We start from the raw sequence: 25,235 nt of genomic DNA on the forward strand, positions 1-25,235 counted from the left end.
CTGCCTAGGCCCCTACTTAATCTGTATTCCCGGCTTGCCTGCACCACCCTTCTTCCCGCCTCTGCTCTTGCTCCTTCAGTCCTATCACGTGGCACACCCTCGCCCTCCTCTCTCGCTGTTCTGTTCTCTTTCCTTCCCTAGCTGGTCCCATCTCTGCCATAAGGCTTTTAGCATTTCTGTTCTTCCTCTTCCAAATTACTCTCATGCTTTTTGATCTTTTATCTCAAAATTTGTCATTTAGTTAATAGTTTTCTCTCTTCTTAGAATGCATTTGCATTTTTGACTTCTCATTTACTCCCTGTGCTAGTGGATCTTGCAGTTTGTGTAGACGAGCACTTTGGGATTATCCACACTTTAGATATGAAATACAGTCCTGATACATGTGGGTTAGTTAACCACATTCCCCTCCCCAGCCCTAATTTTTTATTTGGAAAAATTTCAAACCAACAGAAAAGGTGAAGAAGTAGTACAATAATCACCTTTATGTTATATTCTTTACCCAGATTACCAATTGTTAACATTTTGCCATATTTGCTGGTATGTATACTTGGGTTTTGGTTTTTGTTTGATTTTTTTTCCTAAACCAGTTGATACTAAGTTGTAAACACGATACTTTACCCCCGTACATGCTTCAACATTTATCTTCTAAGAATAAGGACATTTTCCTACTTATGTATAATACAATTATCACACCCACAGAATTTAATGTTGATTAACAATGTCTAATATTCATCAATGTGTATTCCAATTTCCCCGAAATATTCTTTATGACTTTTGTTTCCCCCCCCCCCCCCCGATCCTAGTCTGATACCCTGGAAGGAATCACAAGAATTTGGTTGTTAACTCTTTAGTTTTCTCTAAAACAGTGACTTTTGTGGCACTGAAATTTTTGAAGAGTCTAAGCCAGTTGTCTTGCGGTGTCTCACTTTCTTGATTTGTGCAGTTGTTTCTTCATGATTTGATTCAGTTAAACATGTTTTTGTTTTTTTGGCAAGAAAATTGTGTAGGTGATGTTATATGCCTCAGTTGCACTGCGTTCGGAGGCATGTGGTATCAGTTTATCTGATTATTGGTGAGATTTACTTTGATCACTTGGGTTCTTAACAGACCTCTCATTGTAAAGGTGCCTTTTCCCTTTTGTAGTTAATAGTTGACTACTTTTGAAATTATGAGGAGTTGACTACAATTTCAAAGTAAATAGAATGGATTGGTGTCATCTCCAATAGTGAAACAAATAGATTTTAACAAATAATTATGTATTTTCTTTTAAACTCACTATATGCAAATTTAAAGTCTAAAATCTAATTGGAATGAGATTATCTGCTACATAGAAAAAGTGTTACACAAGAATTTATCAATAGACAATTAGTACCTCTAGCATATTTAAAATACATTTGTCGGTGATGGATGGCAACTAGACTGGATGGTGCACACGATGTAGTCTACACAGAAGTCAAAATATAATGATGTACACCTGATATTTACCTAATGTTATAAACCAACATTGCCTCAATAAAAATTAAATTTAAAAAGAGAAGAAATGCATTTTTCATATCTCTCGCTTAAAATGAATTCACTTATATTCTCTATGTATATTACTCTGTAAATACAAAATTCGATGTCATTGATAGTTTCCAACAGTGCCTAATTTTTAGCAGTATCAGTTCTCATTTTGTGGTATACACAATTGATAGTTTGTTTTCTCAGGATTGATTTGCCTAATTTAAGTCCTCAGTTTATTCGAAAGAGGTCAACTCTGGAGCAAGTCAGATCTTCTCTTTTCACTTGGGAAAATCAATGTAATTCAGAGTAAATAGATATAACCTTTGCACTGTATCTATAACCCGAAATTTAAAGAAAAAGGGAAGAAAGAAAACAGTAATTATAACATCTACGTAAGAGTGAGGTCCACCACCCCATTTTAATAGCATCTTCAGTTGGATTCAAAATGCACGCATATACCATATCAGTTAAAGCAGCCATCCTTCTTAGAGCCATACTGTCCATCACCCGCCCCAGTAGTTTCATGGTAATTCTTCCCGCTGTAGTACTGCTTTTACTGTGAGCCTCACTTTCTCCCCCACTGCACTCTGTGCAGAAAGAGCATTTTTTTTCCTAATTCCTCATGTAATTAAGGAATATAATCTGAGTTAAATACTGTCATTTGTGATTATATTGCTTTTTTTCCCTGAAAAATATTTGTGTATACTGTTTGGGAGTATTGCACATTACATATTTTATTCCATCCCTTCTTAGGCTTTGGGGTGAGCCTGTTAATCTGCGTGAGCAACATGATGCTTTAGAATTTTTTAATTCCTTGGTGGATAGTTTAGATGAAGCTTTGAAAGCCTTAGGACATCCAGCTATGCTAAGTAAAGTCTTAGGAGGTTCCTTTGCTGATCAGAAGATTTGCCAAGGCTGCCCACATAGGTAAGTGCCAGTTAGATATTTAAAGTGTATGTTGTACTGTTTATTTGCTAACTAAGATTTTTACTAGTAATTATATATAAAAGTGAAGTATACCACCAATTACTAAATACCTGAGACTGGATGAATTATATACTGTACATACCTTAGCAATGGGCGGGGGGGTTGTTTGTTTTTTGCCATAACTTTTGGTTCCTTTTACTCCACTTAGTCTCTTAACTATTTCATACTCTTACCTTCTTTCACGTATGGTCGTTCCTGGGGAAATAAAATGGCATTTTACATATAGCCACAGGTGTTACTTTATAAATTTGCCCTTTATTTTAGAATTAATATATTTACAATATTATAATTATTTTAAGTTTAGAAGATGACAGCCAGACATGGAGGACTATTTCCTATACAAGTGAAATACTGACTTTTAAAATAGCATTGATTATTGTCGTTATCCTTAAAGTATGTTTTCCACACAAAACGTTCACAGCAAGAGTTGCGTAAACAAATGTTGTTTTGACTTAAAAGGGAAATTGTTTGATTAAGGGCCCTTACTGAAAATAGTTAAATAACTGTTAAAGTTCATTCCTGATAGATTCACATTTATCCCTATTACATGGAAGTTTTGCTTTGAAACTTCTCTTGTATGTTATCAATTAATGTTGGTTTGAAATCTTCTTTCACCAAAATATCACAGTAAGATAGTATTTTCTACAAGCCCAAACAGTATTATTTGTAGTCATGGGTTGTGTGTATATGTGGTTGGCAGGGGTGCTCCATTTTTGAACATGGGGAAATGAGTGGGGGAGAGGTAATACTATATACAAGAGAAATTTCCATTGGGTTATAACATTCCTTCAAAACGAGAGCATGTAATTGTTCACGTAGCCTGGACAACTTTTCATCCTTATGAAAGACCTTTTGTATTAGGTGGGCAGTACAATTATCCTTTTAACCTCTTGTTTTTGATTACAGATAGAATGGCCAACTTTCTGGTCATCTGTTCTTGTCAGTCCTTCTAGCTTTGTTTTAGACAGTTTTCTTTTTTTTTTTTTTTAAAGATTGGCACCTGAGCTAACAACTGTTGCCAATCTTCTTTTTTTTTTTTTTTTTTCCCCTCTGCTTTTTCTCCCCAAAGCCCCCCAGTACATAGTTATATATTCTAGATGTGGGTCCTTCTAGTTGTGGCATGTGGGACGCCGCCTCAGCTGGCTTGATGAGTGGTGCCATGTCTGCTCCCAGGATCCGAACTGGCGAAACCCTGGGCCACTGAAGCGGAATGTGCGAACCTAACCACTCGGCCACGGGACCAGCCCCTAGACAGTTTTCAAAATTATTTGGAAGTTCTTGGTTTTCTTTGCTAGGTGAAAATGTCCAGAGAGCATGATCTTAAAGATCCCCAAAGTTCAAATCCCTGCTCTATAACTAGTCTTGTTCTGGTTATATTGCAGAAGGTAACAGTCCCGAGTCTATCTGTTTTAAGGCATTATTTGTCTAGAACGGGTAATAAACTGTGGACCGTGGGTCAATTCCAGTCTGACGTCTGTCTCCGTAAGGCTTTATTGGAACGTCCCCACCCCTTTGCCTGTTGTCTCGCTGCTTTCACTATAACAGCAGAGTGGTCGAGTGGTTGCACAGAGACTTCATGGTCCTCAAAAGTGTGTGATATTACTGCCTGGCCTTTTACAGAAAAACTTTGCACATTTCTTGTCTTGGAACGTCCTACTTTTTAACTGGAGTTATAAGGTCTGACTTCCTTTTTCTCTTCTATGGGCTGTTCCCCGATTATAGTAGCAATTTGCTTAATATCCACTTCATATTCCATTCATGTCACTTATAAATGCCTTTTGTGCACCTGTCTTTTCTCCCTAACTAATTGAAAAGCCCTAAATATGAGGGACTATCTTAACATTGACTATTCCACAGTGCTTTACACATGGAAGGCATCCTCAATATATTTGTTGAATGAATGAATTGGATGTTTGAGAATGTACTCCCCACGTCCCATGTTCTGAATTTATGAATGTCTCATCAGAAATCTGAAAATTCCTTTGGTGGGAAATTGCCAGAATATGAGATTCTGGCTCCTACTCAGATTGCTTATCCTCTGTTTGTGTTCAAACTTGTGCTTGAGTAAGGTTTCCATTACAGAAAAGGAGGAACATTTAAAAATTCAGCCCAGTGATAGTTTAAAATATCCTTTTCAGAAGTTGATGAATTCATGCTTTGGCCTTGGCATGAATTACTATCTAAATAGATAACGGAGGAAGCAGCATGGTAGACTATAAAGAGCTGAAGCTGTGACACCAGACAGACCAGGCTTCAAAACACCGTTTTGCCTAATCTTGACCAAATTAATCTTTCTGAACCTCTGTCCCCTCATCTCTGAAGTGGAGCTCCTGATAGTGCTCTAGCAGGCTTGTCATGAAGGCTGAGAACCTGGTCTATATAGTGTGTAAACAACCTAATGTGATGCCCAGCACAGGATAAGTTAACCAATAAATATTTACTGTCATTTTCTGATAACATTCTCTGACTTACAGGTTTTGTATTATATTGTAAATATTGCAAATGTAGTTTTCGGTAAGTCCATAACTAACTAAAATGTTTTAAAAACTAAGGAATAAGTCCATTTTGGTTGTTTCTTAAATATCTTTAGATACGAGTGTGAAGAATCTTTTACGACTTTGAATGTAGACATTAGAAATCACCAAAATCTTCTTGATTCTTTGGAACAATATGTCAAAGGAGATTTATTAGAAGGTGCAAATGCATATCATTGTGAAAAGTGTAATAAAAAGGTACGAATTATCCAGTTTTCTTTAAAATAATTATGACTAAATTTAATGGATTTGGAAGAAGCTGGTTGTTTTGGTCTGTCTTCAGCAGTCCCCCTCCTTGTGTCCCCTACCCTGCTTTGTTATAGTGGTAGCAGAGAGGTAGTTAAGATAACGGATTTAAAGACTTATCAGGGAAAGAAGATCGAGAGAAAGTTGTGCCAGAAGGGCTAGGGAAAACAGGTAAATAAGAGTGGGTGAATCATTTTAGAGGTCTTACTATCACATTCTCTTTTCTGAATTACACATTTTCCGTCTGTACCCAGTCAAACTGCGGTTGAACTCCTCGCCATTACAGAGCCCACAGCAGAAAGCATTTCTTCTCTCATGTCCAGAGTTACTTGTGAAGACCAAGACATTTGCTGAGACCATTACTTTATTCAGCCACATAAGATTTCTTCTCCCACCTGTGTTTTTAAACCACTTGGATCCGACTTTTAGACCCACCTGCTTAGTTTTTATCTGTGGGCACTTAACAGCTCTTGGGGGGAGAGAGTTCACACATACGGAAAGTAAATAACGTGTATCTTTCTGGGCTTCCTCCCCTCTCACCTCCAAGTCCCTCTGCTGTGACGTTATACACCACTTAAAGAGAGCTTTTAAAGTCTAGAGGTTGAGACCTTGAGTTGTAGAGCCGTACTGCCTCCCACCCACCCACAGCACTGAGACTTGAGGCCAGTTACTTAACCTCTTTGCTACTCGTAATCCTCATCTTAAGGTTCAGTGGTACTGGGAAGCACTTAGCATATTACCTGGCACCTGATTTCCCAGTAACTGTTAGCTGCTTTATTCTCTTTCTTCAGTTTGCTCACAGCGGACCACTTTCATTAGAATAACAGTAAATATCAAACAAGTAATGGTGAGATAGCAATGACAATATGGAAACCAGGCAGCGAGTAACGTCTATATCACTAATTTTTGCAATTTGTAATAAATGGCATAAGCCATTTTCATATTATTTTAGTTAACGTTTTGAAAAATAGCAACTGTGGCAGCATTACCTTGATTATGTTCATTATCCTCTATTTGTTTAGTTTACACTTATAATTTCAGATTAGTCTTAAGAGAATTTAATAATAGAATTTTAAAGTTCATTTGTTTTTTGCAGTGGATTATAAGAGAACATCCAGTAACTCACTCTGTTTATTTTAGGTTGATACTGTAAAGCGCTTGCTAATTAAAAAATTACCTCCTGTTCTTGCTATCCAATTAAAACGATTCGACTATGACTGGGAAAGAGAATGTGCAATCAAGTTCAATGATTATTTTGAATTTCCTCGAGAGCTGGACATGGAACCTTACACAGTTGCAGGTGTTGCAAAGCTGGAAGGAGATAATGTGAACCCAGAGAGTCAGTTGATACAACAGAACGAGCAGTCTGAAAGTGAGACGGCAGGAAGCACAAGATACAGACTTGTGGGTGTGCTTGTACACAGTGGTCAAGCGAGTGGGGGACATTATTATTCTTATATCATTCAAAGGAATGGTGGAGATGGTGAGAGAAACCGCTGGTATAAATTTGATGATGGAGATGTAACAGAGTGTAAAATGGATGATGATGAAGAAATGAAAAACCAGTGCTTTGGTGGGGAGTACATGGGAGAAGTATTTGATCACATGATGAAACGCATGTCCTACAGGCGCCAGAAAAGGTGGTGGAATGCGTATATACTTTTTTATGAACGATTGGACACAATAGACCAAGGTGATGAGTTGATAAAATATATATCAGAGCTTGCTATCAGCACAAGGCCCCATCAGATCGTTATGCCATCAGCCATTGAGAGAAGTGTTCGGAAACAGAATGTGCAGTTCATGCATAACCGAATGCAGTACAGTTTGGAGTATTTTCAGTTTATGAAAAAACTGCTTACATGTAATAGTGTTTACTTAAATCCTCCTCCAGGTAAGTATCAAGCAGTCAGCTTCTTGATGATAAAGCATAATTCTTATTTTACTTGTGGGATTTCTTCGCAGGCATTAACATGTTTGTTTGTTTGTTTTACTTTGGGTTGTTTTAAAGTCATTTCAGATGACTACAGTCATGCGTCGCGTACTGACATTTCGCTCAGCCACGACCCGCATGCACCACGGTGGTCTCATAGATTAGGACCATGTAGCCTAGGTGTGTGGTAGGCTGTACCATCTAGGTTTGTGTAAGTGCACTCTGTGGTGTTCACACAACGACAAAATCGCCTAACAATGCATTTCTCAGAACATAGCCCCATCGTTAAGGGCGCGTGACTGTGTTGTCTTTGAGCGGTATATATTGTCTTGCTATTTGGAAACAGAGGAGTTTTTGTTGATTTTAACAGTTTGTTTTTGACTCAAGCATTAGTTTGAAACGTGCTTTAGTGAACTGCTAAGAATTATTTCATAAGCAACCTGAGAGAGGTTTTAGCAAAGTTAGGACTTCTGAAAATTAGTGGAAATGCAGACTTGGTTGAAAATGGGGCTTGAACATAGATACTTGAACTTTTTTTAATCTGCATTTTATTTATAGGGCAAGATCACCTGTTGCCTGAAGCAGAAGAAATCACTATGATTAGTATTCAGCTTGCTGCTAGGTTCCTCTTTACCACGGGATTCCACACCAAGAAGATAATCCGCGGCTCTGCCAGTGATTGGTACACTGCTTTGACTTCTCATTCCTCTTACACTAACATTTAGTTTGGTTCTTGAATATGCTGCTTGATTCTTGCCAAACCATGATAATTCTTTTTTCAGCTTTGGAATGTAGAATAAAAAACTTGGTAGCAGTGAGAGAAATGCATCTTGAAATAATTACTTAGATTAAACATGGCCTTTGGTCATTCAAAAACTGGCTTCTCGTTGTATTACTTTGTATCGTGTTGTTTACATCTCTGTACAAAAGATTATAGGATGATGCTTAAAAGTCTAAGCTATTTAACCATGAAATTATTAAGTTTTGGCATCCCTAGATTAAATTCTGCTATAGATTAAAAAGGTAAAAAATTAAAATGTTTCATGATTATGGAAGGACAGAAGCCATCGTGACAGCTTGATGTAACAGTTTATACTTACTTATCCGATGTAAGATGTTCGTGGAAGGTGGAGGGGTGGATATTGTTTTGTCGTAACACCTAGGAAGAGTCTGGTAATGGATCTGTAGAGAACTGAATAAGCTTTTGTCTATCTATTTTGTCACTCTGAGAACAGACCAAGTCATAGTATTCATCTGTCCTTTTAATATCAGTACTAGAAGCAACCATTGCTGGTTTGCTCACTCGGGTAGTAAAAGAAGATCTTTGATTTTTATTTGGTTCATAGAAAGAGACCCATCCGTATACTATAAGAAACATGTTACTGAATTGATACTCAGAGATTCTTGTTTGCTTTGCCTTAGGTATGATGCATTGTGTATTCTCCTTCGTCACAGCAAGAACGTACGTTTTTGGTTTGCTCATAATGTCCTTTTTAATGTTTCAAATCGTTTCTCTGAATACCTTCTGGAGTGCCCTAGTGCAGAAGTGAGGGGTGCATTTGCAAAACTTATAGTTTTTATTGCACATTTTTCCTTGCAAGATGGACCGTGTCCTTCACCTTTTGCATCTCCTGGACCTTCTAGTCAGGTATGCACAGCTTTCTTTCTAAGGATTAAATGCTTACAAATTAATTCTGTCTCCTGGAATTTTAAGTCACAAATATGTATACATCTAATTGATATGTTTACCTAACGTGTGTGCACGTGAACACACACAACACACAATCTGATGTATATGAGTTCCGTTAAAAGTACTTCAGGGGCCAGCCCAATGGCATAGTGGTTAGGTTTGCACGCTTAGCTTTGGCAGCCCAGGGTTTGCAGGTTCATGTCCCAGATGTGGACCTGCACACTGCTCATCAAGCCATGCTGTGGCAGTGTCCCACATATGAAATAGAGGAAGATCGGTACAGATGTTAACTTAGCAACAGTCTTCCTCAAGCAAAAAATGGAAGACTGGCAACAGATGTTAGCTCAGGGCCAGTCTTCTGAAAAAGTATGGCACAGCAATGAATAGTGATTAATTGGGTCTTTAAAAACATAACAAAATTTTCTCTGTTCATTCAGTTTCATGCAGTGGCTTAATTATACACTTACTGTAATATAAATGATTTTTAAAGTCTTTTTAAAATGAACTTGCATTTAAAAAAAAATTAGAACAGCACGAAGGCTCTGTAATGAAATCTACCTGGGATCTTCATTCCCCTTCCCAAGAAGTAATCCTTTTTTAATAGTTCTTTGTGGTTTTTTTCTTTTTCGTTGCTGAGGAAGATTCACCCTGAGCTAACATCCATTGCCAGTCTTACTCTTTTTTCTTTTTTATGTTTGCCACCACCCATAGCATGGCTGCTAACAGATGAGTGGCGTAGGTCCGTGCCAGGGCCACTGTAGCAGAGCACACCAAACTTAACCGCTAGGTCACTGGGGCTGGCCCTTTAATAGTTTTCTTGTGTGATCAGTCCTTCCAGAAACTTCTGCTTATATTCTCTGTATGTGTGTGTGTGTGAGAGAGTATGTATATCCCTTTCTTATGTAAATAGAATTATGTCATACCTGCACCTTGTTGCTGAAAAAACAGCCAATGTTTTATCCTTTATAGGCTTATGACAACTTAAGCCTGAGCGATCATTTGCTAAGAGCAGTACTAAATCTCTTGAGAAGAGAAGTTTCGGAGCATGGGCGTCATTTACAGCAATATTTCAACCTGTTTGTAATGTATGCCAATTTAGGTAAGAATTCGTTTTCATAGTTCTGTTTTAATGTATTATATGAAGTGATGAAGTCATTTAAGTCAAGTGATGAAACGTAACCTGATCTGGAATAGAAACAATATTCCATAAAACCTAGTGTGAATTTTATCTGAAACTTTTTTTGACTGTACTTTTCACCTTGTACTTGATAGTTATTTATGCATTTTCTTATGTCTGTAGTAGACACAGGTCAGGATCTGTGTGTTAATCATATCTTTATCTCCTAAAGCAGTGCTGCCAGATGTCTCTGGTTTTTGAAAATACTAATTCCTAGGCCTCATCTCACACCAGCTGAATCGTAATTCTCCGAGCTGGTGAAAGGAACCCATGTTTTCAGAAGGTCCAGGTGCTCGTGATACTCACCAAGTTTGGGTGGAGGACTTAGTTTGTACATAAGTGTTTGTTGAGGTAAACTAAATTAAAATTAAGGATAATACAAATGGTCACTTAAGGGATTCAGTTCAATCACCCTGTTACTGACATGGTACAGCCTCTGTATAACAGCAGTCTCCTCCTCACAGTAACCTGCTCTTCATAGCATCACCTGATCATTTGTTTCCAGTGATTCTATAATACTTACCTAAAAAGTATGCTATACTATCTCAGGCTTACCCTCTTGTTTTTCATAACATTCAGATTTTTGTGTTGCTCTCTGACTAGATTGCAAAGATCAGAGCTTTGCACGATAGCATTCAGCAAATGTTTGTTGAACCAACAGATGGATAGTTAGGAATATCATTTTGGTGTTTGTTAATTGGCTTGGGGGTTTAACTTTCCTATAATTGAAATTATTAAGAATTACAAATGTTAGTGCACTGGTCCCAAATGACTAATTCACTGAGACATTCCAGTTAGAACTTTAGTGATGATAATGTATATTTAGCCAGATTGGGAACTGATTCAGAGACTTAGCAGATAGTTTTGAATAACTTCTTAAAAGTAAAAAAAACTTTACCTATTAATAAGTTCTGTACCCAAACATCCCTGTGATTCCAGGTTTTTTCTATGTGAACTTACTAATCACCAACTGATCAGTGGCCCTTTTGACATAACATTCTCCTTTCTGTGTGTCTCCTTTTCCCTTTCCTTTCATGCTGGAGATGCTTGGGTATCTGTAGTTGAGAAGGAAGAGAATGTTTATTACATAAACAAGCATATGTGGAATCTGTATTTCAAACTTAGAAATGCCAGATTTAGGCCATCACAAAAATCCTCTTCTGTTTAACTCCCTTTTTAGCTATTGCCTGTTCACAAAGCATACGTCATTGATCCATAATATAATCTAATTAAAATTTCCCTGCTAAAAGCAAATATGTGTCTATAAACTTTAATATGAAATCCTTAAGACAGATATGTTTTGGGGTTCACAATTGTTTGGATTTAAGAAAGGTAAGGCAGTTCATATACCATGTGTCATGTAACATCCCTTTAGCAGGATCTGAGACAGCACCTTATAGTCATACATATTAATATTTCTGTGATAAAACATGGATATTCACACTGAGAGGATAAATGAAGACCATAAATAGCTTCTTGTCGGTTCAAGCCACGTGTTCTCACCAAACACATTTCGATACCAACTTTATGAAAGAACTTTGTTTATATTCATGATAAGAGCTTTTTGAATCTCAGGATTTCAGATACGGGACTGTGAACCTGTATTATACTTCTGGGAACATGACAGTAAATAAGACAATCTACTGTCTAATGGGGTATAGAAGCAAATCAAAAGGTAGTTGCTATAAAGTATGTTGATGGCTGTAACAGAGAAAATACAAAGTGCTCTGGAAGTACATCGTGGTACCTGATCAGATGTGGGGAGTACAGGAACTTAATGGAGAAGCTGATGTGGGAATTGGTTGGTTGAGTTTTCTATCCAGAGTGAACAGCAGATGCAAAGACTTTGGAACAAACTCAGCATGGCTCATTGGCGGAAACAGAAGTTATTCCGTCTGGCAAATTGGTGTAAGATGGGGATGGCAGGAGTGGTGAGCAGGATTCTCTGATGGTGCTATTTTGGCAAGCCTTGTGAGGGATTCGAGAGTTTACCCTGAGAGCAGTGGTGAGCCATTGTAGAGTTTTGAATAGACATATCTTCTAGAAAGATCACTCTGGCTACAGTGTGGAATGGATTACAGGGGGAGTAAGCTAGCGATTGTTAAAATGATCTCTAGGCAGAAGATCATTGTGGCCTGTATTGGGGATGCAGTGAGAGGGACAGGAATAGGACAGATTCTGATGCTTTTTATCAGGGGTCGAGTCAGGGGGATTTGGTGATTGGATATACAGGGGAGGGGAACACAGAAGAGATGTTAAGAATGATGCCCAGGATTCTGACTTGATGAACTGAGCAGAGATTGGTGCTGTGTGCTGAGAGGGGAAACACCTGAGGAAGAACAGGGATGGGGGAGAAAAATGATGAGTTCATTTTGGGCAAATTGAGTTTGAGCCTGTGGCACCCAAATGGAGATGTCCAGTAGAACAGTAAGATGAATCATCTGAGTGGAAGTAGCTGAAACTTGAAGCCCTTAGAGTAGATTTGATCGTCCAGGGAAGGCATACAGTGTGCGGTGATAACGTGGCCTGGTAACTTTGAGGAGCAGCAGTTGTCAAGAGACAGGGGAAGGGGGACTTAACAAATGAGACCAAGGAGAAGAGGTAGAAAGAAAGGAGGAGGAAGTGGCTATGGTTTGAGAACGATTCCTTAGCTTTACAACAGGAAAGAGGGCAGAAACCAGATTGGCATGGGTTGAGGAGTGGGAAAATGAGAAAGTAGAGACCAAACTTACGCATCTTTTTCAAGAGGCTTGACTGTGGAAGAAAGAAGAGAGACAGCAGTTAACAAAAAAATTCTTACTTCTCGGGGTGGGGCTGGCCCAGTGGCGCAACGGTTAAGTGCGCACGTTCCTCTTCAGCAGCCCGGGGTTCGCTGGTTCAGATCCCGGGTGCGGACATGGCACCACTTGGCAAAAGCCATGCTGGTGGTAGGCGTCCCACATACAAAGTAGAGGAAGATGGGCGTGGATGTTAGCTCAGGGCCAGTCTTCCTCAGCCAAAAAAAAAGAGGAAGATTGGCAGCAGTTAGCTCAGGGATAGTCTTCCTCAAAAAGAAAAAAATTCTTTTTTTTTTTTTTTTTTTTTAAATTTTATTTTTTCCTTTTTCTCCCCAAAGCCCCCCGGTACATAGTTGTATATTCTTCGTTCTGGGTCCTTCTAGTTGTGGCATGTGGGACGCTGCCTCAGCGTGGTTTGATGAGCAGTGCCATGTCTGTGCCCAGGATTCGAACCAACGAAACACTGGGCCACCTGCAGCAGAGCAGACGAACTTAACCACTCGGCCACTGGGCCAGCCCCTAATTTAGTTTTTATCATGCTACCTAATGAGGAGGATTGTAATATATGTTAGTCCCCCAGACTCTCCAGGCCATAAAAAGTGTTCATCTTTCTTATGGCCCAGTATGATTGGAGTGTCATGGTCATACTTAAATACAGTTATACTAACTCAGTGGGTTTTCTGTTCTGGTTAAATAATTCTCTGAATGCTCAGTAAATGATCATAAAAGTTATAGAAAAATATTTTTTAGATAACTACTTTATTATGAAGCCATTGCCTTCCTAATTCTTTCGTCTCGTATAATTCTTATCCCTCATTTCCCACTTCTCCCTTCCTTGTAGGTGTGGCGGAGAAGACACAGCTTCTGAAATTGAGCGTACCTGCTACGTTCATGCTTGTGTCTTTAGATGAAGGTCCAGGTCCTCCAATCAAATATCAGTATGCTGAATTGGGCAAATTATACTCAGTAGTGTCACAGCTGATCCGCTGTTGCAATGTCTCATCGAGAATGCAGTCTTCAATCAATGGTAAAGTTGAATACTGTGTTCTGTACATTGGTTTTAAAACACTGCTGAGCGTATGCAGGACTTGATTAAAAGTAATTCTGAAGATGTTTACGTATAAAACAAGAGTCTCAAAGGACCATACTTTGGAATATTTTATAGTATTTTTGAGTCGTATGCCTTTTTCACTTATTTAAGGAGCTCTATTTCTGTCTACTTGCTGCTGAGGATACCTTGTTTATGAGGTAGTTTAACAATTATATAGGTAAATGCCAGTGTTGTCATTTAAATTTTACATTTTATCATCTTGGTATATCTGATCATTGTAATGCCTAATATATTACTTTCTTCATTGTACTTAGGAAACTTAAAATGTTATTTTTCTAAAAGAAAAAACTCAGAAGCTGTTTTCTATGGTGAAAGCTGTATGTTACTGTGGAGAAGCCTATTAGTTTTTCATTGATGACAAATCTGTATTCTAGGTAATCCTCCTCTTCCCAATCCTTTTGGTGATCCTAATTTGTCACAGCCTATAATGCCAATTCAGCAGAATGTGGCAGACATTTTATTTGTGAGAACAAGTTATGTGAAGAAAATCATTGAGGACTGCAGTAACTCAGAGGAAACTGTCAAATTGCTTCGTTTTTGCTGCTGGGAGAATCCTCAGTTCTCATCTACTGTCCTCAGTGAACTTCTCTGGCAGGTTAAAGGAACATAAACATTCGTATGTCTCTATAATTGGATTTGTTACTCCTTTAATTAAGTTATTCACCATGTCTTACCTGTTTTTAGGTTGCGTATTCCTACACTTATGAGCTCCGGCCCTATCTGGATCTGCTTTTGCAGATCTTACTGATTGAGGACTCCTGGCAGACTCACAGGTAGATAGCCCTTTGTGATTACTTGCCCAGCTGTAGTCAGAACTGAAATTGCCAGTCAGCATATATGATTTTTTACCTCTTGGAGATCTGATAAATGTTTTATCTTAAATAAAAACTTAAGACAAGAATGAATAAGTTCGCACCTTCCCACACAATTTTATTTCATTTTTTATTCTTTTCTCATTGCCCAAGTTGCATACTTAATATACTCTTTTCTTACAATTGACTATTTTTTAAATTAAGGAAAACTAGCTTTTGGTGACTATTTTAATTTCATTAATGATGCCCTAGGGTTGTTTTAGGATTAGATTACATTAGTTGGGGTGTTTTTTGTTGTTTTTTGGGCTTTTTGGGGGGGGTGTTTTTGCTGAGGAAGAATCACCCTGAGCTAACATCTGTGCCAATTTCCCCTATTTTGTGTGTGGGTCACTGCCACAGCTTGGCTGCCAATGAGTAGTGTAGGTCTTGTATCCAGGAACCAAACCCAGGCTGCTGAAGCAGATCACACCAAACTTAACCACTAGGCCCCAGGACCAGCCCAGATTACATTAGTTTTAGAATTAGTCACAAGAGATAACATTTGGTTATCTAGAAATAGTCCTTAGGTAAGTATAGTCAATTCCCATTATTCGTGATAGTTACATTCTGTAAATTCATTTGGAACACCAAATGAAACACACTCTTAGCAGAAACACAGGGTTAGGTTCCTACAGGCCTCCAGTTACATTTTTTTTTATCAACCAGTCAATATATAACCTTTTGTTATGTGTGTTTCTGTTTAAAGACACCATATTTAATATATATTGGTGACTCGTTAATGCTGCACTCATGATAACTCAGTATCTGAACAAAGCTTATCTAACACGTTATTTTCTCTGCGAGGCACATCACAGCCTTCTTGGGCTTAGGAATACTAGATAGCACTTCAGCAGTACACATTTGAGGTCCATCGTAAACAGTGAAATCAACAGAAAGCACAAAAATATGGAAAGGGCGGCACTAAATAGACAAAAGGACACTTGTTTACAGAGTGAGCTGAAACAAGCAGAGCGTCACTTTGTTCTACTTCAGCTGAGAACATGGTGTTTTGGGCAACTCATTTTTTGCCGCCGTGCACATGACCATGAAGGCACCTTGAGTGTTGATTTTTACCGTTATAAATAAAGTTGAGCAAGTAGGCAAATTCACAAATATGGAATCTGTGAATAATGAGCATCAACTATAATTTGGTTTTCAGTATATGAGAAGTTTAGAGTGCAATTTTTTCTTTCTTTTTTTTTTAAGAACTAAGACTATCCAGACTATCCCACAGGCTTCTTCTAGAGGTCCTCTATTTGTTTATTTACAGTAAAAGCTTAATATATTATCTTTAATCCCAAGAGTTATACTGATGATGATAAACTATGGAATTAGGTGACAGCTCTGCCAGATTTTATAGCTTCCCTCCCCACATGAACATTAGTATCATAGTTTATATAGATTTTAAATTGTTTCCCAAAATAATATACTGCCTCCCATCTGTCAATATAATAAGTAAAACAGAAGCTTGAAAACAAGTTCTGTAACAACAAAGTGCTTAAAGAGAAATTACAGTCTTGAATCTTAGTGGAGATTGCAAATGCCAGAATTCATGAATTAATATTTTCAAATTATCTCCAAAATTACCATCATAGATTTCAAATAGTCAAATTAATATTGTAAAAATACATTAAACCAGGGGGCCAGCTCTGTGGCATAGTGGTTAAGTTCAGCATGCTCCACTTCGGCAGCCCAGGTTCGCAGGCTCAGATCCTGGGTACAGACCTACACCATTCATCAGCTATGCTGTGGTGGCAACCCACACATAAAGTGGAGGAAGATTGGCACAGATGTTAGCTCAGGGCTAATCTTCCTCGGAAAAAGAAAAAAAAAACATTAAACCAGAAATCAATTTTCATGAGACAGAAAATTTAGTAGTTCCAAAACTATAGATAGCCATTTATTTTGCACACTATGCAGCAGCCTTTTCAATATGATCAAAGGATTTGAAACTTTTCTTAAGAGTTGGTTTTAATGGAGTCTAACTTTTACTATTTTTTAAAAAAAAAATGTTTTAGGCATTTTTACCTTTAAACCAGTTAGTCACATCTTAGCCACCTTGTTTCATTAGAGCAAGTGATAAAGGTAAAGAAGGCACATATGCTGGATTAAACATGGGCAGTTGACTTTTGTGTGACGAGATTGTAAGGTATTGTTATTATAAGTCGCTTGGCCCAAGCTCGAAAATAATCTTCTCATGGTGAGCTTTTTTAGTTGGTTCAGTGAACATGTTCAAATATTTATGGAGCATCTGCCATGTGCCTGGCGCAGCTAGGCATTGGGGAGTAAGGCAGACAAAGATAATATTGATAAAAAATAGCATATAAATGTAGTTAATACTAATGGGAAGAAAACATGATGTGGCAGAAATGGCTTACACTTCATCATCACTTGACAAAACTGAAGGTAAAAACGGAATATACACTGACTGCAGTGTTTCAGATTAAACAGCGAGAAGCCTCTATATGGTTGATTATTTGGTCGGAAATGATTAAATTTTTGCAAAATTGCTGAAGTAATAATTTCCAAACAAAACATTTTATGAATGTGTGTAATTCAAAAAACTACTTGCATTTTGATTTGGAACATTCTATTAAGTAAAATACGTAGTGTACATAAGATTTTTTTTTTTTTTTTTTTCTTTGGTAAGATTTTATTTTTCCTTTTTCACCAAAGCCCCCTGGTACATATTGGTATATTTTTAGTTGTGGGTCCTTCTAGCTGTGGCATGTGGGACACCGCCTCAGCATGGCCTGATGAGCGATGCCATGTCCACACCCAGGATCCAAACCAGCGAGACCCTGGGCCGTCGAAGCGGAGCATGCAAACTTAACCACTTGGCCGCGGGGCCGGCCTCTTTTTTTTTTTTTTTTTTTACTGACTGTACAGGTAATGTTTCTTTTTTGAGATAAAATTCACCATTTTTAGGGTATTATGTTAAGTGAAATAAGTCAGTTAGAGAAAGACGAACTCTGTTTGACTCCATTCATAGGTGGAAGTTAAACATACAGACAGAGAACTGATTGGTGGTTACCAGGGGAAAGGGGGGGTGGGGGATGAAGTGGTACATCTACAACATGACTAACAATAATGTACAACTGAAATTTCACAAGGTTGTAAACTATCATAATCTTAATAAAAAGTTAAAAAAAAGAGTCACCATTTTTACCATTTTAAAGCATGCAGTTCAGTGGCTTTTAGTACATTCACAGTGTTGTGCAACCACTAACCACTATCTAATTCCCGAACATTTTCATCACTGCAAAAGGAAACCCCATGCAGTCACTCCCTATTCCCCCATCCCCCAGCAGCCACTGATAGGCTTTCTGTCTCTATGGATTTGTCTGTCCACAGGCAAAATGTCTAGGATTTGCCTGGACACTTCATGTGAATGGAATCGTACAATGTGTCCTTACGTGTCTGGCTTCTTTCACTTAGTATAATGTTTTCAAGTTCATCCATGTTAGAGCATGTCAATACTTCATTCCTTTTTATGGCTGAATAATACTCCACTGTGTGGATATACCACATTTTATTTATCCATTCATCCATTAATAGACACTTGGGTTGTTTCCACCTTTTGACTCTTGTGATAATGCTGCTGTGGACGTTTGTGTTCAAGTTTTTGCTTTAACTCTAGTTTTCAATTGTCTTGGATATCTATACCTTGGAGTAGAATTGCAGGCAGATAATGGAGGGGGAAGGGTCTCCGTTTTTTTCTAAGCTTTTTTTTTTTTAATTGCAAAATATTCACAACATAAAATTTACCATTTTAGCCATTTTCAAGCATACGGTTCAGTGGTAATTAAGTACATCAGCAGTGTTGCGTCACCATCACCACTGTCTGCCCCCAGAACTTGTTCATCATCCCAAATTGAAACTATACCCATTCAACCACCTCCTCATTCCTCTCCCTCCAGCCCCTGGTGTAACCACTGTTCTTTCTGATTTCGCCTGGTCCACATACCTCATATAAATGGAATCGTACAACATTTGTCCTTTTGTGTCGATTTTACTTAATGTCTTCAAGGCTCATCCGTGTTGTAGTGTGTCCAAATTCCATTCCTTTTTAAGGCTGAATAATATTCCACTGTGTGGATATACCACATTTTGTTTACTGTCAGGTAATGTTTTTCACACAAAAGAAACTAGGAATGTTTTTGCCCCTACAATCATTTTTTGATTTGTTAGAGGGGGAAGAACAAGAAATCATTAACTGTATATTCTGTTTGGCAAGAGCTAAAATGAAATCAGCCAAATTGTACTATTGCTGGTGAAAATTGCTTTGCCTCCCATGTATTCTCATTATTAGAATTCAAGTTAATTTTATACTTCCAAATTATATCGCTGTTTCATCGTTACTGGATCCTAACTTACCTTCAGAAATGCAGTTTTATAAACAGAACTGACTTGAAGCAAATTCTTCTCAAGTACAACAGCTATAAACCCAGTTGTTAACTTTAATTTTTAAAAGTCTCTTACTCTCAGTGCCCTGAATTCTCTTCTGGTAATGTATTTGAATGAGATGTATAGCAAAAGGCTTTCGGATTGGTAATGAGTTGGTAAGAGTACAGACTCCAGAGTCAGACTGCTGGGCAGCTGTACGACCTTGGGCAAGCTGTTTGACCTCTCCGCACCCATTCTTATCTCTTCAAGGCTTTTCGTAACAGTACCTACTGTCTAGCATTAGATGACAAGACTACACCAAAGACATTTATTGAGCAGCTCATAGTAGGCACTCAGTAAATGTTAGCTGCTATGTGATTTTGGAAGTTGTTATTTTGTAATCTGGTTCTCTTTCAGAATTCATAATGCACTTAAAGGAATCCCAGATGACCGAGATGGGCTCTTCGACACAATCCAGCGCTCTAAGAATCACTATCAGAAAAGAGCATACCAGTGTATAAAATGCATGGTAGCTCTCTTCAGCAATTGTCCTGTTGCTTACCAGATTCTCCAGGTGAGGGCTTTGGGGTTTTTTACTAATTTTGTAGAAATCTGAATCAGAATTAAGGATTCTGTTTTAAAAGATGAGAATTTGGAGTTGTTGTTGTAAGTTAACTTTGAAAAGCATTCTGAAACCTTTGATGTATTTTTTTAATTTCTTTTGAAGGGCAATGGAGATCTTAAAAGAAAGTGGACCTGGGCAGTGGAATGGCTTGGAGATGAACTTGAAAGACGACCATACACTGGCAATCCTCAGTACACGTACAACAATTGGTCTCCTCCGGTGCAAAGCAATGAAACGTCCAATGGTTATTTCCTGGAGAGATCGCATAGCGCTAGGATGACACTTGCAAAAGCTTGTGAACTCTGTCCAGAGGAGGTAAAAAAAGCCGCCAGTGTGCAGCAGATAGGAATGGAAGAAAGCAAAGTAATTCTTTACTTTATAGGCCAGTGTTTATGTATTAATGATAATGTAAAAAAAATATGTTTAAGTTTTGTTTGTTTTAATGTTTGCTTCATGTGGCCTTAAGTTGATGAGGGAGCCTTCTTTTAGAGAAATTTCTGTGAAATTGCCTGAAACGTAGCATTTCTAAGAGAACCCAGATTAGGTTTTTTTCAGTTGCTTTATTTGTTTATCTGCGGTAAAAGGAAAGTTTTTAGTGGGTCAGTTTTGTAGATGTTTTTTAAAACATTTATTTTGAATCCAAAAAAAAACAGAAATAAATTTGAATTTGCCTACAAAATTCTTTATCTTTACGTATTTTCGATTAGGAGCCAGATGACCAAGATGCCCCAGATGAGCATGAGTCGCCTCCGCCTGAAGACGCCCCGTTATACCCCCACTCCCCTGGCTCTCAGTATCAGCAGGTGAGTAGGCCTTGGTCTGGGTTTTGTCCCTGACCCCATGTTATGCTTGCATGAAAGCATGGCTAGGTTTGGTCGTGACCGTAAAGTTCTAGAGGGACTATCTAAGCTAGCTTTGGGGGCATGATCAGAAGAGGAGTGGCTGCAGTGGGGTCCGTGTGGCGTGTTGGAACTAGCCCCGGGGTGTTTTCCTTGTCAAATAGGTGCCCCTCTTGTACTAGTAATTAAAGGTAGTAAAACTGTGTGATAATTCCCGGCAACGTAGAATGATAACCTTTAGTACCATGGATTATGACGGCATTTTCTGTTAGGCTAAATCTGCAGATGGATTCCGAAGACATTAAGATGTGGCAATGAAGGAAGAAGATCTTAGGTTACTTAGCCTAACCAAGACTTCAGTGACACAAAAATTGTTGGAAAAAATTCAAGGATTTGACAGATTTCCATAAAACTTCCTGTAAAATCAAGAACTAAATAAATTAAAGTGAAATTTAGGTGCAGGACTCTCTAAATGAGGACTTCTTTTTCTGAAACCCAGATGTGACTAATTCAGACCTTTTGAGGCAGTGGTGCTCAAACTCCATTGAGCATCAGAATCCCCTGGTGGTTTTGTTACAGCACAGAGTTCTGGGGCGGGACCAGAAATTCCACATTTCTAACAAGTTCCCAGGGGATGCCACTGCTGGTCTCGGAACCATACTTTCAGAAATACTATTTAAGGTATTCTTCTTATATTTCAGCATGGAAATAGAAGCATGCTGAATAGTTAGAAAATGCATATTCACTGTATTTATTTTCATAATACAAACAGTAGAAAGTAAAGCCTAAAATCTTCTTGGCTTGGCTGGTGAGAATGTGCAGAAAACTCAGGAGGGTTCAGGGATTGTGAAAGGTTGAGGAACCAAATCCACAAGGGGAAAAATTACTTTCCACGGCCCTGAGGAAGCTCATATGTTAGTAATGCCTGGTTAATCCATTATTATCTTCAGCATTGTTTTCTTTCCATTGACATCATTCGGTGTTCAGGATTATTGCTTATGCAGACTTCAAATGCTGAAATCAGATTTATCATTTGGAAGTTTCAGGATGCTTGGAAGAGTCGGAATAGATGTAGTCTAGCTCACAAATCTCTTTTTTTTGTGAATATTTGTGACCATGAGCTGTGATCCCTTGTTTGTCGAACTTGGGTCTAAATAACGTTTGGCACTAAAAGTCTCTTTGGCCAAAGATTTATACAGACCTACACTGCTCTTATTTGGGGCTTTGGGGTTTGCATTTAGGGTAGCTTTTCTCTTTTAAAACCAATTATTTTTTCTTTTCACCATTATCCCAAGTGTATTTACTCTTTGTAAGTCCCAAGAATAAAAGAAATGTGTACATTTCCACAAACTTCAGCCCGTGATTAAGTTTAGTATGTGGGAAGTTTTAACGTGCCGCTCTCTCCTCCCCTCCCAGAATAACCATGTGCATGGACAGCCATACACGGGCCCAGCAGCACATCACATGAACAACCCTCAGAGAACCGGCCAACGAGCACAAGAAAACTATGAAGGCAGTGAAGAAGTAGCCCCGCCTCAGACAAAGGATCAGTGAAATGCGCGTAGTGAACTGGTTCCACCAAGACTGTGCACCCAGGCCTTACAGTCCAACCTTTTTCTGTGTCTGGCTAATATTTAAAACTAGAAAAACTATTCCTAATCAACATGGAGTGGAGAGTTTATTCACTGTCTTATCTGCAGAAATTTGCTGTCAATATATAACCCGCCTGCAGTGGAAAGTGTATAGTGTTTTGTAATAAATGGCCTGATGCTAATGTGTAAATGGCAAAGGTGTATATAGTATATTAATGTTTGACTGTTAATTCTTAAGCAAGAAACTTTTTTCTTGATGAGACTCACAAATCTACAAAAACTACAAAAGTTAATTTTCTTGTTATACCCATTGCACTCTGCAACCAGTGTTGCCTGCCTCATGGCAGTTGGATCAACTCCTTTACAAAAACAAAAAATAAACCAACAGCAACAAAACAGAGCCCATCCATGTCAACCACACCAATAGTTTCATGTTAATTCTTTGCCACTGGAGTCAGTTTTACTATGCGCAATGTAAGGCTGGTAACCTTTAAATTATTTGGTTGATGTGGAAAATTGGTGATGTAACATTGTTTCTAGATCTTTTTCATTGCCTTTTTATTCTGATATTAGGTTAATCACTTTGAAGCTATAGTTATGCTGTAACATTTAGCATGGCTTCACACCAGGGTAGTGTAGCCAACGAGGAAAAAATTACCATAATGACAGCAGTTGTCCCGGTGTGACAGCTGTGTTGCTCAGAGCTTTTCCTTACACCTAGAATATAAAATATAAAACAAGGGGAGAAATGTGATAAACAGGTGGTTTTTCAGTTACACATATGTTGCTTACATCTAATGTTTGACAGTTCAATCTCTGGGTGGGATAAAGAAACTTAAGTATCAGTGATGGGAATTTTAAAAGATTTAAAACAAATATGCAAAACTTTGCTGTGCCCGGCTGCTCGGCGCGTCATAGAAGACTGTGTTTGGTGTGCTTGTTTTGTTTCTTTGGTAGAGCTCGTTAGGTGAATCTTGTAAAACTTTCCTCCTGCTGGAGCCCAGTGAAGTGGAAGTCGTCAGAAGCCCGCAGTGCTTGGAGCACCATTGCACCAAGATGTCTGGCTGGCTTTCCCTTCGGTCACAGTTTTACTTGAAAGCAAGAATTGTCCTCGCTCCTTTTCCATTATTCCAAAAATTTTAACGTTCGAAGCAGGGTCTAATTAAAAAGGAAACTACTGGTTAGTTAATATAATTGAGGTATCATAATTTCAGAATAAACATTTAATTAAAGATAGGGAACTCAGTTAATACTGTATTTAAAAGAGAATTGGTAACTTGAATGTGTGTAATTTTTTGGAACCTGTCTAAAAACCAAATACCCCTGCAAACAGATACAGTCCACCCTATTCTATTTAAATATTTTGCTGTTTTATTTTATAGAAATTATTTTGCTGAATTCACAAATAGAATTTGATTTAAGAAGAACTTTTTGTCCTGTGGTGTGTTTTTGGTTTTTTGGTTACTTTTTTGTCCTTTTTTTTTTTTTTTCCTGAAGGACTGCATATTAAAATTAATTCTGTGCATAACATGCCAAGGCATGACACTGAATTCAGGGGTTCAGTCACATCGAGTTTTTGTGCACAGAAAGATTTGACCTTTGGCCCATTACTAAAGATTTAGAGAAAACAGGATGTTGACACTGTAAAAGTTTCCTAACATAATCAATCTTGTACTTTTTGTATGTTTTTTATATACATGTATATTTAATGAGCACAAGCTTGGTTGTATTTTTTACAATTCAGTTAATAGGAAAATGTCTTGTCAAAAAGGCTGTAGTTGGAACTGAACAAAGCAGAAACAAAAGTGAGAATTGCATTATTTTGTGATTAAAAGGGGCAGGTATTTAAGATCAAGCTTTGGGTATCTTATTTGCAGTCCTCTGAGTCAACCTATGATCCTAGGTTTTCTGTAACATTAGTAAATTTTGACACCAGATAGATCCTGTTTTTACCTTAAGTGTATTACACCTGAATTTGTTGAGTTTGAGCAAAAGCTGTACGCAGTTTGCAATTCCAATTGGTAATTTTAATTTAAAAGTTCCTCAATTCCTAGCTTCCTTAACAATGAGCAGAATAGGTTAACTTTATTTGGACAAGTTGCTATCCTTAAATATATCCTCTCTCCATCTGAGAGGTGGTTTTTATATTTCCTGCTCCTTAACAAAAGTATGTAATGTACTTAATTTAAAAACTTTGCTGACATCCTAGACACGAAAAACTTGACATTTTAAAAGGCTGTGAATTTTTCTTCTTGGAGGGAGATCCCACCTTGGTTGCTTTGAGTTTGAGCCCCCTTGTGCCAGGTGAGGGCTTGTGAAGCATGTTCCCTCCACTGGAGGAACATGGTCTGTGTTGTGACCAGGATCGAGGTAAAGTGAATGGAGAGAGTTATTTTTGTTTGTTTGTTTGTGCAAATTATTTTCTATATTTAACTCTTGAGCAAGCATTAATGTATAACCGGAAATTTTAAGATGCATGTTATTGTAAGAGCAACATAGTGGTGATTTTGAGGTTTTTTCTGAACATAAATGGCACATTTTAAACTTCAAGTCTTCAAAGTGCCTAAAGATTATTTAATTCTCCCTCAACTGATTTCTTGAGCCATATATATATTTCCTACTTTAAATTGTTTGTTGCAGAATCGCTAGTCTTCCTTGCAAAGAAGTAACCCCAGAATTCTAAATGGCATGATTACTTTCTAGAAGACAGTAGAATCTCTTAACACAAAGACTGAAGATATTTTTGTTGTTAATCTCTGCGAACAAGGGCTTGGCCCTGCCGGCTCTAAGTGTTTCAGTGCACAACTTGGTAAAGACCATATTGCTGCTGTTTCTAAGCCCTCCACCAACCAAATTTTCGTGTTCAACATGGTAGAGGCGGAAATAAGAACATAGTCATATTTGGGGTTTTTGTCTTTCGTTGATTTTTCTCTCTGATAATTTCCCAACCTTGTGTCTTCTAGCTGTTATGAATACAAATTTAG

At 38.0% G+C, this 25,235-nt stretch overlaps 1 protein-coding gene across 14 annotated transcripts in view; it reads left to right on the forward strand.

Annotated features, from left to right (window-relative positions):
• USP9X (ubiquitin specific peptidase 9 X-linked) overlaps positions 1-23,678 on the forward strand; it is a 167,371-nt gene extending 143,693 nt beyond the window's left edge. For 10 of the 14 annotated variants that reach the window (XM_070603644.1, XM_070603650.1, XM_070603647.1 and 7 more), the window contains exons 33-45: positions 2,257-2,430; positions 5,081-5,222; positions 6,411-7,164; positions 7,762-7,885; positions 8,626-8,851; positions 9,863-9,992; positions 13,689-13,874; positions 14,333-14,553; positions 14,643-14,731; positions 19,613-19,769; positions 19,923-20,183; positions 20,528-20,623; positions 22,076-23,678. In XM_070603644.1, coding sequence (XP_070459745.1) covers positions 2,257-2,430; positions 5,081-5,222; positions 6,411-7,164; positions 7,762-7,885; positions 8,626-8,851; positions 9,863-9,992; positions 13,689-13,874; positions 14,333-14,553; positions 14,643-14,731; positions 19,613-19,769; positions 19,923-20,183; positions 20,528-20,623; positions 22,076-22,213 — 2,698 coding nt within the window. In that variant the 3' untranslated portion in view covers positions 22,214-23,678. The remainder of the gene's footprint in view (positions 1-2,256; positions 2,431-5,080; positions 5,223-6,410; positions 7,165-7,761; positions 7,886-8,625; positions 8,852-9,862; positions 9,993-13,688; positions 13,875-14,332; positions 14,554-14,642; positions 14,732-19,612; positions 19,770-19,922; positions 20,184-20,527; positions 20,624-22,075) is intronic. The other 4 variants (XM_070603656.1, XM_070603654.1, XM_070603653.1 and 1 more) reach the window with 1 other exon arrangement.
• Positions 23,679-25,235: the final 1,557 nt, after the last annotated feature.

The sequence above is a fragment of the Equus przewalskii genome, chromosome X, assembly GCF_037783145.1.
Source record: "Equus przewalskii isolate Varuska chromosome X, EquPr2, whole genome shotgun sequence".
Classification (NCBI taxonomy): Eukaryota; Metazoa; Chordata; class Mammalia; order Perissodactyla; family Equidae; genus Equus; species Equus przewalskii.